At 37.8% G+C, this 17,477-nt stretch overlaps 1 protein-coding gene across 3 annotated transcripts; it reads right to left on the bottom strand.

Annotated features, from left to right (window-relative positions):
- On the bottom strand, positions 13,233-16,504 carry LOC109828898 (methylmalonate-semialdehyde dehydrogenase [acylating], mitochondrial-like). 3 transcript variants are annotated; one of them, XM_020395886.1, is made up of 6 exons: positions 16,190-16,504; positions 15,749-15,986; positions 15,503-15,664; positions 15,352-15,430; positions 15,076-15,177; positions 13,233-13,427 (listed from the first exon to the last, which is right to left on the bottom strand). In XM_020395886.1, the coding sequence occupies exons 2-6, from the start codon at positions 15,836-15,838 to the stop codon at positions 13,414-13,416; spliced, it is 447 nt and encodes a 148-aa protein (XP_020251475.1). In that variant the 5' UTR covers positions 15,839-15,986; positions 16,190-16,504; the 3' UTR covers positions 13,233-13,413. The 3 variants fall into 3 exon arrangements, with proteins under 3 accessions (XP_020251475.1, XP_020251476.1, XP_020251474.1); XM_020395887.1 differs by having other exon boundaries at positions 15,352-15,397; positions 15,749-16,504; XM_020395885.1 differs by having other exon boundaries at positions 15,749-16,504.

The raw sequence follows: 17,477 nt of genomic DNA on the forward strand, positions 1-17,477 counted from the left end.
TGAGAGAAAATTGATTTATGTAAATTTTGGTATTTTCTTGTACTTTACAGAAAACATTTCTGTAAATTTTTTGAACCAAACACAATTTATGAAAATCTACAAAAAAAAATTTAATTATAGATTTCTCATTATTAGACATTTTGAGAAAGCTTTTCTATAAAATTGTGCAACCAAACACCCCCTAAAACTCTAGGATTCTCCATTCTTCCCGTCTCTTTCAATGATATATAGCTTTCCATATGTCAGGAACGAGATATCCTAAATGTGATAGAGTTTGAAGATCAAAAGGAGCAATGAGCGACTGTGATTAAAATATCAAATATGTAATCAGTCGACTTTCTTAGCGATGGTTGTTCACGACCATTGATGGGTTTCTATAATCTATCGATGAGCTGAAATCATGTCTCTGGAATTTCCTGAATCGCTTCTTATAGCCATCGATGATTGCACACCCGTTGGTGGGTCACTGATGATCATCGATGGTTCGATGGCTGAAATCAGCATTTGAACCGATTTTCGCGTCATTTCACCTCGTAGATGTCTTATATATGTATTCACCTATATTATATCATCCTAAACAATTATTAGTATCAAATAAGAGTTTGTTTTTACTCAAACAAATGTTATTATATAGACTACGTCATAACATTTTTTACCATTAAAGAAACAAAAAGCAACCAGGATCACAGATTTAATGGTTCTGAAATAGCTGTTAGATCTAAACCAAAACTTGAGATCTAAAACCATATAGCCATGATTAATTCAAAGAGATTAACAAGAATCATAAATGAGCGGAAGCTTATACATGAATCCATGGATGAACCTTGAGATGGGTTTTGGATCTTCTAACCTTAGGGTTTCTCTAAATCCGAATTTCTCTAGCTAGATGGGGGTGTAGAGAATTAGAGAATGTAACACTAGGTTAGGGACCATAACCCCTTATTTATAGATGTTGTACTTTTGTAATTTAGCCCCTCAATAAATCAACCCCTTATTTATAGATGTTGTACTTTTGTAATTTAGCCCCTCAATAAATCACAATTACAACCTGGTAACTGCACATATAACCCCATGATTATATTTAAATACCCATTAACCCAACTTAATTAATCACTTCAGTGGGTTATCCTGAAAGATAGCAATACACATTGATTAATCATATGTGCCCACAAATAGATTTATTAGATTAAATCCAACAATCTCCCACTTGGGCACCATATGATTCCTTAAATTATGTATAACCTTATGAGCTCAAAAATTACTATCACTGAAAAGGTATTTCCGAACAATCTCGTCCATTGACTATATCAATATAGGATCAAAGTGGCCTTCATCACATTTATCGTGACTCGACCCATCAATGGTTACATATACCAATACAATCAAACGACATAGATCAATCATGGATGTGCAGCATGAAAATTACATGCAATGTGATCAGTACATGTCTATTTTCAACTGGTCCTCCTTAGTGAGGTCAAAACCAAACATAATGTAACAGAGTGTCTTAACTGAAAACTTTATTCTGATCAGACAATACAACCAAACATAAAGCACCACAATTACAAACTCCCACTAAAACATAATATCCTCAAATAATACCACACCCATATGAGCAGTATGCTCATGAAAGACCTTAGGTGGCAGTCCCTTAGTAAGAGGATCAGCTATCATGAAGTTTGTCCCAATGTGCTCTATGGATTTCTGTCCACTCTGTACCCTTTCTTTCACAACCAAGAACTTAATGTTAATATGTTTTGACTTAGTTGAGCTTCTGTTGTTATTAGAATACATTACTACAGATTTATTGTCATAATATAACCTTAGTGGTCTTTCAACATTTTCCAAAATACGCAGTCCCATGACAAAATTTCGCAGCCATATTCTCTAATTGGATGCCTCATAGCAAGCTACAAATTCTGCTGCCATAGTGGAGGAAGCTACTAGTGTCTGTTTAACACTTTTCCATGATATAGCTCCTCCTGCTAACATATAAATGTAGCCTGATGTAGACTTCCTGCTATCTTGGCATCCAGCAAAATCAGAATCCGAATACCCAATGACCTCTAATTTTTCTGATTTTCTGTATGTGAGCATGTAATCTTTTGTTTTCTGAAGATACCTCATAACCCTTTTGACTGCTATCCAATGATCCATACCAGGGTTGCTTAAGTATCTGCCTAACATCCCAACAATGTACGCAATATCCGGACGCGTACATACCTGAGCATACATTAGACTTCCTATAGTCGAAGCATAAGGAATCTTCTGTATTTCCTGAATTTCAAGGTTAACTTTAGGGCACTGATTTAGACTAAACTTGTCTCCTTTAGCAACAGGTGTGTCACCTGGTCTGCAATCTTGCATGCCAAACCTTTTAAGTACCTTATCGATATAGCTCTTTTGTGATAATCCAAGAATACCCCGAGAGCGATCTCGATGTATCTGGATTCCTAATATAAAAGAGGCGTCCCCAAGATCTTTCATCTCAAAATTCTTTGATAGAAATCTCTTGGTTTCGTGCAACATGCCTATATCATTAGTGGCAAGCAAGATGTCATCGACATACAGAACCAGAAAAATATACTTACTCCCACTGAACTTGTGATATACACAGTCATCAACAATGTTCATCTCAAAACCGAACGAGATAACTATTTGTTGAAACTTATGATACCATTGACGAGGAGCTTGCTTGAGTCCATAGATGGATTTCCTTAATTTGCAAACCATATTCTTTGGGTCTCCTGACACAAAGTTTTCTGGTTGCACCATATAAATCATCTCATCAATGTCTCCATTGAGAAATGCAGTCTTAACATCCATCTGATGTAACTCAAGATCATAATGAGCAACAAGTGCCATGATTATTCTGAAAGAGTCTTTCGATGAAACCGGAGAGAAAGTCTCTGTATAATCAATGCCTTCCTTTTGAGTATAGCCTTTAGCCACAAGACGTGCCTTATACCTCTCCACATTACCATTTGCATCCCGCTTGGTTTTAAAAATCCATTTACAACCAATTGGTTTTGCACCTTCTGGTAATGGGACAAGTTCCCAAACCTTATTGTCTTGCATAGACTTGTACTCTTCATTCATGGCATCAATCCACTGTTGAGAGTTAGAACTTTTCATGGCCTGAGAGAAGTTGATTGGATCATCTTCTAACATTCCACTACTTTCCTCATGTTCTTGGAGAAATACAATATAATCATCCGGAATAGCATTTCTCCTTTCTCTCGTGGATCTCCTTAATGGCACTGGTTCTTGAGGTTGTTGAGTTTGTTCTTCTGGAACAGGGAGTTGTTCAACATTATCATCTTGAGGTTCCGGATTTACTTCTTGAGCAACAACAGGTATAGGAACCTGAATATTGTCAAAAGTAACTGTATGGATTGGATCTGAAGCCAATTCCTCCTCAAAACTAATGTCTCTAACCTTATTTCTCCCCCCAAACTCAACATCCTCAAAGAATGTTGCTGTTCCCGTCTCAAAAATATTCCTTATAGTGGGATCATAAAACTTATAGCCCCTAGAGCGTTCAGAGTATCCAATAAAGTAGCTGCTAACTGTTTTGGAGTCCAATTTCTTTTCATTTGGCCTATAAGGCCTTGCCTCAGCTGGACATCCCCAAATATGTAAATGCTTTAAACTGGGCTTTCGACCAGTCCAAAGCTCATAAGGTGTTTTAGCAACTGCTTTACTTGGTACTCTATTCAGAATGTAAGCTGCGGTCTTAAGTGCTTCTCCCCAGAGTGACTCTGGTAACGAAGAATGAGCAATCATACTTCTTACCATATCCTTAAGAGTCCTATTTCATCTTTCAGCTACACCATTCATGCTAGGTAAACCCGACATGGTGTACTATGGGACGATACCACATTCCTCTAGGTATCTAGCAAATGGTCCTGGACGTTGTTCACCTGAACCATCATATCTACCGTAGTACTCACCACCACGATCAGATCTAACGGTTTTAATTCTTCTGTTGAGTTGATTCTCAACTTCAGCTTTATAGGCTTTGAACATGTCCAGAGACTCAGATTTTTCATGAATAAGATATAGGTGCCCATAACGTGAGTAATCGTCTATGAATGATATAAAATATTGTTGACCATTCCAGGATTCCGTAGGGAATGGCCCACAAATATCCGTATGTATCAATTCTAAGACATCCGAAGATCTGTTGGCACCTAATCTCTTCACTTTGGTCTGTTTTCCCTTGATACATTCAACACATACGTCGAAGTCCGAAAAATCAAGGGAATCCAAAATGCCATCAGACACAAGACGCTCAACTCTACCTTTTGAGATATGACCTAAGCGCTTATGCCATAATGTCGCCGAATTTTCCTTATTTAATTTACGCTTAGTACCACGTGATTCCACATGCAAGGATTCATTATAAGAAGCAATTGTATCAAGCAAATATAGGTTGTCATAAATACTCAAGTAACCGGTTCCCACAACATTTGAATTAAAAGATAAACTGAATTGACTGTTTCCAAATGAACAAGAATAACCTGATTTGTCCAATACAGAAACAGAAACCAAATTCCGTCTAAAAGACGGTACTACAAAAGTATCTTTTAAATCCAAATAATAACCAGTTCCTAACAACAACCTAAAGTGCCCAATTGCTTCCACATCTACCGATTGTCCGTCGCCCACAAAGATGTGTCTTTCAACATCACTTGGCTTTCGGTAGCTCAGGCAACCCTGCATAGAAACACTTATGTGAGTAGTAGCACCAGAGTCTAACCACCAAGTGTTTCTAGGTACTGAAGCTAAATTAACCTCAGAACAGACCAAAGCAAGGAACGTACCCTTATTATCACGCCAGGCGTGATATTTTGTACAGTCCTTCTTTACATGTCCAGGCTTCTTACAGAAGAAACAACCCTGATTATCCTTATGTTGTTTCTTCTCAACTGGACCCTTAGCAGCTTCCTTATCATTCTTCCTTTTCTTGCCCTTATCCTTAGAGGCATAGGCCAAATGAGCACTTTCTGTCTTATCTTGCTTCAACCTGTCTTCTTCTTGCACACAGTATGAAATGAGCTCATTTAGAGTCCATTTCTCCTTTTGACAGTTATAACTGACCTTAAATTGGTTAAACTGTGCAGGAAGAGACAACAAAACCAGATGCACTAATAACTCGTCACAAAGATCGAGTTTAAGTGCCTTAAGCTTTGAAGCAATATGAGACATTTCCATAATGTACTCCCTGATATTTCCTTTGCCCTTATACTTCATTGAAATCAAGCGAGCTAAAAGCGTGCTTGTTTCTACCTTATCGTTTTTCGCAAAACGCTTCTCAATTTCGGCAAGGAAATCTTTAGCCTTAGTAATGCCTTCGGATTCTATGCCCCTGAAGGCTTCCGGAACGCCGCGCTTAATGATCATAAGACTCATGCGATTTGAACGCTCCCACTTCTCATGCTCCTTCTTTGCATCAGGAGTGCTTTCCGCATAGAGAGGTTGGGGTGGTTCAGTTCTTAATGCATAGTCAAGATCCATACAGCCAAAAACAATTAATATGTTCTCCTTCCAAACCTTGAAGTTTGTCTCATTTAGCATGGGAATTGAGTTGATGTTAGCAGAAATTGTTGCAGCAGATGCATTAGCTGAAATAAAACAAAAATGCTCACATCAATAACCATAATCAATAAAATTCAAATAATGACAATCCACATCCAAGATATCGGCACAACATTAATATCAAGTCTTTGGACAGTAATATTAACTTGTAAGTGATACCTTGTTGCAATGATCAAACATTGACAATAACTCATGTCAAATAATGAAACTATCTTTGGATCGATTCATTATTCACATGTAAACCTTATAATTGTCACACGCTTATCATCGCAGATGTGTATACAGTCTAAATAAATATTAACCTTCCTTTGGGCCGATTAAATATTTACACGAAAGCATACACACAAACATCTCACATTCCTCATGAACAATCTACACAAGAGAGGTTACTTTGGCAACTTCTTGTTTCAATTAATCAATTGGAGTGAGAGACAACCTTAATACCTTAGTGTCATAATATTTGAATTAAATAATTGATTAAAAACCAAATTAGATTTAAATTAAAAAATTTTAATTTAAATCAACTGAATTTCCAAAAACTTAATTGGGGTCTCACAGCTTAATTAGGGCCCATAACTTAATTGAATAAATTAAGTATACCAAAGTGGACCCATGAAAAGCTGAGGCTTAACCATAGTGAACACGAAGTTCGCTTAACTTCGAATGCGAGGTTCGACTGTATTGAGTATGAGACTCACTTAAGCACGAACGCGAGGTTCGACTGAAGTACGAACGCGAGGTTCGACTGAAGCACGAACGCGAGGTTCGACTGAAGCACGAACGCGAGGTTCGACTGAAGCACGAACGCGAGGTTCGTCAAAAATTAAGCTCGACGCTCACCTGAGTTGAACGCGAGGTTCGTTAAAATTGAGCTTGATGCTCACCTGAGTTGAACGCGAGGTTCACCTTAGAACGAACGCGAGTTTCGTTAAAATTGAGCTTGACGCTCACCTGAGTTAAACGCGAGGTTCACCTTAGAACGAACGCGAGGTTTGTTAAAATTGAGCTTGACGCTCACCTGAGTTGAACGCGAGGTTCACCTTAGAACGAACGCGAGGTTCGTTTGAGCGCGAGGCTCACTTGATAACGAACGCGAAGTTCGTTTGAACGCGAAGTTCGGTTAAAAATGAACGAACGCGAGGTTCGTTTGAAGCTTTCAGCTTCGCCAAAATTTGAGGTAACCACCTCCTTAATGTTCGCCACGTTTCACGCACGAACCCTTAGGGTTTCAAACTGAAACCGCCGCCATTAAAAACAAAAAACAGATCTAGAATCGAAAAAATGAGTTTTCTTGATCCAGATCCAAGAAAAAACCGCCGAAAAATGCAAAAAATTTTCGTTACTGTTCATCCAAAAAAAACTTTTACTGTTCATCCAGGGAAAACTTTTACTGTTCACCCGAAAAATTTTCGTACTGTTCACCCGAACAAAAAAAGTTTTCCTGTTCATCCGAAAATTTTCGTTACTGTTCATCTGAACAAAAAATTGAATCTTTAACCAGAGATTTAAGATCAAAAAACCCAATAAAACTTAAATCCCTAAGAATTAATCAAGGTGGCTCTGATACCACTTGTTAGATCTAAACCAAAACTTGAGATCTAAAACCATATAGCCATGATTAATTCAAAGAGATTAACAAGAATCATAAATGAGCGGAAGCTTATACATGAATCCATGGATGAACCTTGAGATGAGTTTTGGATCTTCTAACCTTAGGGGTTCTCTAAATCCGAATTTCTCTAGCTAGATGGGGGTGTAGAGAATTAGAGAATGTAACCCTAGGTTAGGGACCATAACTCCTTATTTATAGATGTTGTACTTTTGTAATTTAGCCCCTCAATAAATCACAATTATAACCTGGTATCTACACATATAACCCCATGATTATATTTAAATACACATTAACCCAACTTAATTGATCACTTCAGTGGGTTATCCTGAAAGATAGCAATACACATTGATTAATCATATGTGCCCACAAATAGATTTATTAGATTAAATCCAACAATAGCCACGTATTAAAAGTACTATACATTTAGATTCAGTCTCATTTTCTCACTCAGTGGGTGTCAACAAAAGCAAAGCATATCATATAGAGATACAACAACAAATGCAAGCTTCAAAAGTTGGAGCCAAATAACGCATGAACAGAAAGCCAGCACCTGAGGTTGCCCACAAGCCCTACATAAATAATTTTTTTTAGAAATTTCTCATTTTGCAAGCCAAATCTAAAGAGATATGGGTAAACATTACAATTATTGTATCCATTGTGTGCCTTATCGTAACACTTTATGATTTACCTTATTCATACGCTCCGATTGTATGTTGTATCCAAGTCGATGCTACGTATTTCCAGTTTTATGTATTACTATAATTTACATTTGATTTTTGTCATATTGACGATAATCATCCTTATTATACTCTTGGTTCCCTTTTTTTCCCCAGGCGACTACCCCTATAACTTAAAGCTATATTTCATGTTATCATCCTTAGCTATATGAGTTCTGGAGAACCACCCCTTGCTTGATATTTTTACCTCTGCACGTGTGATATACGCGCCGTGGGCCAACGTGAAAACAAAAGGGATCTTTTGTGATTCAGACCTTTTACATGAAGAAACTGTGAAGAAGTTTGGTGAAGAACAGGTGTTGGGATCCACAGGAGTCAGTTTAGGAGCTATGCGGTCGACCGCGGTGCAAGGCCGGTTGACCGCGAACGTGCACAGACTCTGGGAGGAGTCTGGATTTGGCGCGATCGACCGCGAGAACCTATAGGACATTTTTGGGCTCTGTCGTTTGTCGCGGTCTACCGCCGCGATCGACCGCTAGACCCTATAGGAGTTTCCAGGTTCTGTTTGTTGGTCACGGTCGATCGTGGCGGTCAACCGCGTAACGGGTCAGGCCCAGTTTGAGTTTTCTGTTCTGATTTAGATTTTGGTGTTTGTATAAATACCAATATACGTTCTAGGATTTCTAAAGGCTAGAGTTTGGGATATTTGGAGCACAGAAAAGAAGAATTTTCTGAGCTATTTGTTTAGAGTTTATTTGGAGAGATTAAGAGCTTTGTAGTGAGATTAATTTGTTCCTTTGAGTGATTTGTAATCTCAATTTGTACTCTTATTCTCTATTAGTGAAAAACCATATCCCCTTCTTGCCCCGTGGATGTAGGCAATTGCCGAACCACGTTAAAACTGGTGTTTGGTGTTTGTGCATTGATTTTGGTTGGATTTTGCCTTCTTTGATCGGCGGTTGGTTTGGTTCCTCGACACGGGTTTTCCCTAGCAATTGGCATCAGAGCTCATGCTGCGCTTGGGCTATTTGAAGGAGTAGATCGATTTAGAAGCTCATCTAGGGTTTCAGTTGGTGATAAAGGTGGGATCTTTTTGGTAAAGACTCTATCTTTTTTAAGTTTGGATCTATTTCTTGTTCGTTTCCGCAATTGTTTGTTGGTGTGTTGAGGATTATGACCGGGAAAGAAGGTGTTGAGGGTGGTTCTTCAGGCGTGAAGACTGTCCAAAGTTTGAATATCTACTCGATGAAGATTGACGTGGAGAAGTTCAATGGCACTAACAATTTTGGACTTTGGCGATGCAAAGTCTTGGATGCGCTCAATGCGTAGAATTTAAAAGATACATTAGAGTTGAACGGGAAACCAGACGATATTGATAATAAGGTTTGGAAGAAAATGAAGAGAACGATATGTGATGTGATTAGGTCTTGTCTCACTCAAGATCTAAAATATGATGTGAGGAATGAGACTTCGGCGAAGAAGATTTGGGAGGTCCTAAAGAGCAAGTACTTGATGAAGAGCGTTGAAAATCGCTTGCATTTGAAGAGGAGGCTTTATCGCTTCCAATTGAAGAAGGGGACATCCATTGGTGATTACATGAACCACTACACGAAGCTTCTTACATATTTGGTGAATGTAGATGTTATTGTTGAAGATGAGGACAAGGCGTTGCTATTGTTAAGTTCCTTGCCCGACGATGAATATGAGACCTTCATCCTTACTCTTATTAATGGGAAGACATCTCTTTTATATAGTGAGGTCACTACTGCACTTGTGAATTACCAACTTAGAAAGAAGGATAATGAGACTTTTATTGAGCCAGTAGTGGGGGCATTGGTTGCAAGAACAAAGAGTCCAAACTGAGATAGAAGGCCGCAGTCTAGAGGGGCACATCTTGAAATTCATAGGAATCAGTGTGCTTTTTGTAAAGAAGATGGACATTGGAAAGCCGAATGCCCAAAATTGAATGATCGAGCCGGGAAGAATAAGGAGAAAGCGATTGAAGCTTCAGAGGTGAATGTTATCAAGGCTAGTGACGATATTTCAGATTCAGATTCTTCGGGCTATTCGTGTCCAACACTTCCGTCAGTTTGTATTGATGACTCTACTGAGTGGATGTTGGATTCGGATGCCTCTTACCATATTTGTCCTAGGAGGGATTGGTTCTCCAGCTTTCAGGAGTTGGAAAGAAGGGATGTTGTGCTTACGGGCAATGATCACAAATACCCTATTGATGGTATCGGTACCGTTCGTATTCAAATGATTGACGGGATGATTCGGGAGTTGGTTGAAGTAAGGTTCGTTCCTCAATTAAAGAAGAACATTATTTTACTTGGAGTTTTGGAGGCAGCAGGCTATAGGGTGACATTGGCGGATGCACGTTTGAAGGTTACATTTGGGTCTATGATTGTGATGAAGGGCGTCAAAAGGAGTAACTTGTACTATTTACTTGGGAGCACGGTGATTGATAGAGCGCTGACGACTTCATTGGATTTGGCTAGACTGTGGTATTGTTTGACGCTGGGGTATTTGATTGGCGATGCTGTGCATAGGTTGTTGAGGAGTGCGTTGACCTGCAAATGGAAGTCCTTTGAGCACATTGGGATGAGCGAGAAGACCGTGGTGGAGTTTGGTACTTCTATCTATCGATCGAGGGGTCTTTTAGGACGTGTTCAGTCAGGTATTTGGGGGCCTTCCAAGGAGGCATTATTGGGAGGTAATTGTTTTTTGGTTGCTGTAGTTAGGGATTGTACTAGGCATTTATGGGCTGCAACCAAGCCCTATTGGTTTGAAGTCCTAGTAGTCCGCAACAGTTGGGAGAAGTGTGTTGGCAAAAAGGTTATCTGTCGTGCTAGCTCGAGTAGAGGTTTCTTCTTGCATTTGTGCCGAGCTCATGGCAGTTGGAGACACTTCATTGGAGAGGAGACATTGAGGCGACGATATGAGATGACAGATTTGATGAGCTGTTCCTTTCTGGAGGAGGATCGGCGTTGGCTGTCGAGCATTGGACTTGGTATTCAGGCTTCGACACGTTTAGGTCATCTTATACATAGGTTGTCGACTGCTGCATTTAGTGATTTTGGATCTGGTGGAGCTGCTTCAGATTTTGGTTGGCGTCAGATATTTGGTTACCCAGTACTTGGTCATATCAAGGATGTGAAATTTGATCCGATTGCGCTCTTTGTAGGATCTGAAATAGATACACTTGAACACTAGAGGGGGGGTGAATAGTGTTCTTTTAAAATTAATGCAAAGTATATTATAAATTGCAAAGAAAAATGGTAATCTCAGAAATTCACAATCACAAACACAAGGATTTTATACTGGTTCCACCAATCCGTTGTATATCCAGTCCCCAAGCAAATCCCGCTTGAGAGTTTCCACTATGATTTTGAATAAACTTACAAAATCAAACGCAAACCTGACCAATTTGCAAGTCCCTGCAAATTGCAACACCAATTGACAAACATCTTGCCAATTTGAACACCAATCTCTAAACCAAGAGATCAACCCTCTCAAACCCGAGAGAAATCCTTGTTGAAGCAAGAAAACAATTGATCCTATAAGCCTTGAATGTGTAGTGAAGTGCAGCAGTGGGTTAGGATTCTTTTAATCTCTGTAAATTACCTTAACAATAGGTTTTTGAATAATGTACAGAGGCAATTTCAGAAAAAACGGCTATAAACTGTCAGATATTCAAACTTTGAAAACTGGAAAAACTATATCTGTAGTCGACTACACTGAGTTCAAACAGACTCTGTGTTTTCAAAAAATTTTCTCAGTAGTCGACTACAAAGCCCATTAGTCGACTACATTGTATTTTGATAAAAACTGATAAAATAAAATTTGAGTTCAGTAGTCGACTACTGTTGACATTAGTCGACTACACTGTAAAATAACAGAAACTTATGTTTCTGTCAAACACCTGAGTAATCGACTATAATCTATTGTAGTCGACTATACTGTAAATTGACAGAAACATGTATTTGAGTTTTACACACAAGTAGTCGACTACTATTCTAATTAGTCGACTACTAAGAGTAAAAATTCTGCTATAAAGAGTTTTTATAATCAAGTTTTAACTATAATTCTAATGGTTAACATAGAGGATTTCTATTGTTAACCAACACACTAAGCATGTGTTAGTGTGTTCTAAAATTGTGTGTGTGCGTGTGTGTGATCAAGGCTTGTACAATTATTCTAAGTAAAGAAAATGTAAAATACATTATCTCTTTTGTTCTTCATTTTCTTCACTTCAAAATGCCTTGAAATCAACTTGCACTTGTACATATTCTGATATTGAAATCTGCATATAAAAGTTAGTGCACACACTGTATAAATTGTTATCATCAAAACACTATCATGGAGATATGATATTCAACATATAATATTAAATTAATAATAAAATAATAATGTTTTAAGAAATTATATAATATATAACAATAACAAATTGATATATACCAAAATAAGTATATATATTATTATTTGAAAATAATATGTAATAGTTGTAATATAATATAACGCATTAAAGTACAATGTAATATTATAATATAGTATATAATATAATATTGTATTATATTTAATTTTATAATACTATAATAATACAAACTAAATATTATAACATCTTTTTATTATATATTTTATTATAATTAATATATAACATATTAATAACATGTTTATATTAATGTTGTAACGGTTCAAAAGACTTGCCATAAAGACCAAAAGTTCCACAATGTTCATCACCATGATCTGTTTAAAATATGTAGCACTGCTAGAAACATGACTTTTAGCGACGGAAAAATCCGTCGCTAAAAGTCGAAAATCCGTCGCTAAAACCTTTAGCGACGGAAAAAATAAAATTCCGTCGCCAAAAAACCGTCAGTACAGTGAGGGTAGCTAAAATCAGTTTTAGCGATGGATTTTCCGTCGCTAAATTTTAACGACGGAAAATTAGCGACGTATAATCCGTCGCATTATTTTTTTTAAAAAATAAAAAAACATTAGCGACGGATTTTCCGTCGCTATAACCACTTTTAGCTATGGAAAATCCGTCGCTAAAACTTATTAGCGACGAAAAATCCGTCGCTATAACTATTTTTAGAAAATAAAAATAAAATGAATTTTCCATCGCCATTAACATTAACGACGGAAAATCCGTCGGTAATATTTGTCCCCTGTATCTGTTTTCCGTCGCTAAAAGTCTATTTAGCGACGGCTAATCCGTTGCTAAATATTTCCAATATTTTTTTAATAATAATTTAAAAATTGAAAAAACCTGTACAATAATATAATAAATTTAAAACCCTATTCGATCAGCATTATAATATTCATTCTTATGCATATATAACATATATAATTTAATTAAAATATCCTAACATAATAAACATTATTTATACAGTACACCCCATGATAAATATTGTTTATACAACACACTCATTCATTGTTTTCAAAGGTAAAAAAACAAATCAGTCCTCTTGATCATCATCATCATTATCATCATCCTCATCACTAGCTCCACCTTGTCTAGAAGTCTCGGCCTGCAAATATAAATCAAACGTTAACAACATGGCATGACATTCAAGTATAGCAATAAGAGAGTATCATGGCATATTCTTATGTATTATACGCACGCACATATTCTTATGTACACGCATGCACGCGTATATGCATGTACGCACTCGTACATGCACTAAATCCGCATAACCCTAACACTCACCTACCTAACCCTAACCCTCACCCTCGCCATAACTCTCACCCTCACCTAACCCTAACCCTCACCTAACCCTAACCCTAACACTCACCTAATTAACCCTAACCCTCACCCTCGCCATAACTCTCACCCTCGCCCTCGCCATAACCCTCGCCCTCCCCCTTATGCAAACACACAGCCCCTAAGGAAAATGGACAAGCACAACACGACGATATACATACATACTTTTTAAATTTATTAAATCCTTAAGTTAGTACACATAAGATTGAAAAATGCATCATATGTTCATACATATCATGTCTTTGACTTTGTGAACATTAAATCCATACATATGAAGGATCCCAACAAGTCCACTAGAGCCTGCTCTAGTTTTTACATGTCATGATTTCCAAGAAGCTTAGTAGTCAACACATGAAAACATTGGGTAATCTTCAACATAACCCTCACTTAATTGCTCTATGTTGAGGAGCTTTTTGTCTACATTAAGGGGGGAGACAGCATGCATTTTAGTGGTAAAATATGACATATGATTTGATTAAACTATAATAGTGTCTCAATTAGTACATGATACACAAATCAGTATCAGTATAAGATCATTTGGATAAAAAATGCAAATTGATTACAAAATTTGATTGACTAAATGATTTGATGCACTATTTTCTGGGATGTATGTTTCTTGCAAGGAATAAATAAAGGAATTGAAACTTTAACTCCATTGTCATTATATTTAGTGCATATTTAAAAAAGTATATAACAACCTTTAGATGCTTAGGAACAAAATAACAATCCCTATAGTATTTTCATAAAAAGACTTGATTTCGAGTTTATTGATAATAAAGAAAACTAATATTTCTATATATTGATAGCTCTTTAGCTTACTCCAAAATTTATTGCAAAAATAAACTTACTACTACATTTTCTCCAAGCCCTTAAAACTAAAAATAAAAATTAAAAAATCCACGAAACTTGCAACATCAAAAATACATGGTGAACATCAAAAATATAAACACGTTCAACAATATTTATCAAAAATAATAGGGAGGAAGGAGAACATGAAATGTCATTAGGCAAGCCATCAGAGTATGCAAACAAGCTCATATAATCAGCATTAGGCAACCACACGTAAGCTCAGACTAGCTCACAGTATGCTAATATTACTATATACTATATAGCTATATTTTTATTACCCCTTCACCAAATCACATAGTATAGGATAATATATGGATACATAAACCAGCAAGTAACCAGTCTGCATAAGTAATAATGATGTTTTTATTTTCTTTTTATTGTTTTTTTAGTGGGGGTTAATGTAGTGTATATGTCCTCAAATTACTTATAAAAAATGTAACAAACAAAAGTGTTACCACATGTCACAGCCATTGGGAACATCTACATAGATAACTAGACCTTAGAACAAATATCTAGTCATTATTTATCTATATATGATTTAGTTGAAGTAGCAAGCAGAGTCAAACCAGTTGTAGAACTTGGTTTCCTTGAATCGATTCCACTTGAAACATTTGACACGTATTCCCCTATCTGGAGTGTTGCCATCCCACAAGCATGCTCCACCACCTCTACAATAACATACCAAGAAACAATTGTGCAAATTACGCATCCATCTAAATTATGTTTTTCACTAAATAAAATAAGCAACAATGTCCAATTGTCGATCATCCCTAACATATTGGTTCATTACGAAATAATACATGCAGACTTTAATGGAAATTTAGATTTGGTGTTAAACTAACCTAAACCACGGAAAACATCACCCTGAGCATCTTTAAGTGTCTTCCCCTGTTCAGTTGTAATATTCATAGCAAGCTTATCCTGAAATAGAAACACATATACCATTAGTAATTGACCCTTGCTACAAAGTAAACATTTTTCAAAACAAATTACCATGACTCTTCGAATGAGCTCTTGGAGCTTGAACATAACTCGCTGCCTTGAAGTAACTGGAGTATTCTTCCATTTAGGAAAATCTTTTTTCGCAGCGCTAACCGCCGCTTTAAACTCTTTGTCTGTAGTCAATGGAATCCTAGAAACTACTTCTTGTGTCGCCTATTATTATTTAAAAAACACTTTTTTCAGCAAATTCAATATCAATCCATTGGGAAAGCATAAAGTGAAAAGATCGAGGCTTACAGTATTGATAACATCGATTGAAGACTCCGATCGGGACTCCAAGAACTCCCCTCTGATGAGATTCCTTACTCTCGTCTGTAAATTCATCATAAAAACCACTTACCCCTAACAATTGAATCTAAAAACCCTGATTTCAACGTTAAATCAGTTATCGGAGCCATTCCGAGGGCCGATGATGCTTCAGTGACGGTGGAGAAGCGGGAGAATCCCTGATATTTCAATATCTGGGCGCTGTAAGCTACATCAAAAAGCAACATGTGAACAGAAATTGGGGAAATCTTAGGGTTTATTTCAAGGGATTTGATTTCACACCGCCTCGTCAGAGCGCTGATCAGAGCATAATTTTGGGAGGGAATATGAAGAAAGAGAGTGGAGGAGAGGGAGAGGACGGCCATGGCAAGCTCTTGGAACCCTAGGTTGGAGAGGATCGGAGAGAGGTACCGGTGGAAGTGGCGCTGGATCGTGGTCGTCGCCGCGTCCCCTTGTGAGACTGCCGCCTCTGTTTTAGGGCGGCCGGGGGGGTGGCGGGGCGAGGAGGAGGAGGACTTGAGGCGGCGATGTGGCGGGCGAGGGAGTGGAGGATGGAGGAGCGGAGGATGGGCGAGGGCGGTGGACGCGAGGAGGAGGAGGACTGCGAGGGTGGTCGACGCGGCGGGCGAGGGAGCGGAGGATGGAGGGAGTGGAGAATGGGCGAGGGGCGGCGACACAGCGGGCGAGGGTTGGCGGCGATTGTGGTGCTGACGAGAGAAGGGGAGGGAGGGGGGGGGAAATGAATAGAGGGGGGAAATGAGAGAAGGATTTGAGGGGAAATACCTTCTGTCGGGCGCGGATGCCACAAAATTTTTGGGCAAGCCCGCGCCAAAATTTTTTTTTTTTTTTTTATTTTTTCGCGACGGAAATTCCGTCGCCAAAAGTAGTTTTAGCTACGGAATTTCCGTCGCTAAAAGTTATTTTAGCTACGAAATTTCCGTCGCTAAAAGTTGTTCATTAGCAACGGCATTTCCGTCACCATAACTTGAAAAATCCGTCGCTAAAAAATTTTAACGTCGACTTTTTATCGACAGATATTTTCTGTCGGGAAATTAATGGCGACAAAAATTTTCCGTCGCCAATAATACCTTTTCCGTCGGTATAAGTGTATTGCCGACGGAACTATAGTGACGGATATTTCCGTCGCTATAAGTCTCCTTATAGCGACAGAAATGTCCGTCGCTATAGTTCCGTAGTTAATACTCATATTTCTAGTAGTGACATGCATTATCTAACCAAACATTATTATAGATAATAAAAACACATAATTAACATAAGTGATATAGTAGCAACATAAGAAACATATTACATAAGTCCTAACAACACACAACCACATAGTTTTTGAAACTTAAACAGAATAACATAATTGTTTTGATACTTAATATAAAAACATCTTAAGGTGCTGGAGGAGGTTGCTGTCCTTGAAAATACGTATTAAGCTTTATGTCCAAGTCTTCAAACTTCTTGATTAGCTCTTCTTGATTACTAATGATGTATGAATTCTGTGCATATAGAGCTCTTTTACCAGTTTCAAGTTCAAGGATACGTGCACTTAAAGTGTTGTATTGCACGTCTGAAAAGCATGAGGGTTCTGTAGGAAATGGTGGTGGTTGACTTGAAGAAGCTCCTGCTTGAGTTGAGGATTGTGGAATTTCTTCTTGATGAGGTTCAGGTTCATTTTGAGGATTTTGTTCTTGAA

The sequence above is a fragment of the Asparagus officinalis genome, chromosome 1, assembly GCF_001876935.1.
Source record: "Asparagus officinalis chromosome 1, Aspof.V1, whole genome shotgun sequence".
Taxonomy (NCBI): domain Eukaryota; kingdom Viridiplantae; phylum Streptophyta; class Magnoliopsida; order Asparagales; family Asparagaceae; genus Asparagus; species Asparagus officinalis.

Bases quoted from the DNA above. Each gene is read 5' to 3' on its own strand.
- LOC109828898 (XM_020395886.1), bottom strand. From the start codon at position 15,838: ATGATGAATTTACAGACGAGAGTAAGGAATCTCATCAGAGGGGAGTTC. The intron at 15,431-15,502 runs GTAATTTGTTTT...TTTCTATTTCAG, and splicing joins AGCTCATTCGAAGAGTCATG to GATAAGCTTGCTATGAATAT. The intron at 15,178-15,351 runs GTTAGTTTAACA...ATGTTATTGTAG, and splicing joins TGATGTTTTCCGTGGTTTAG to AGGTGGTGGAGCATGCTTGT.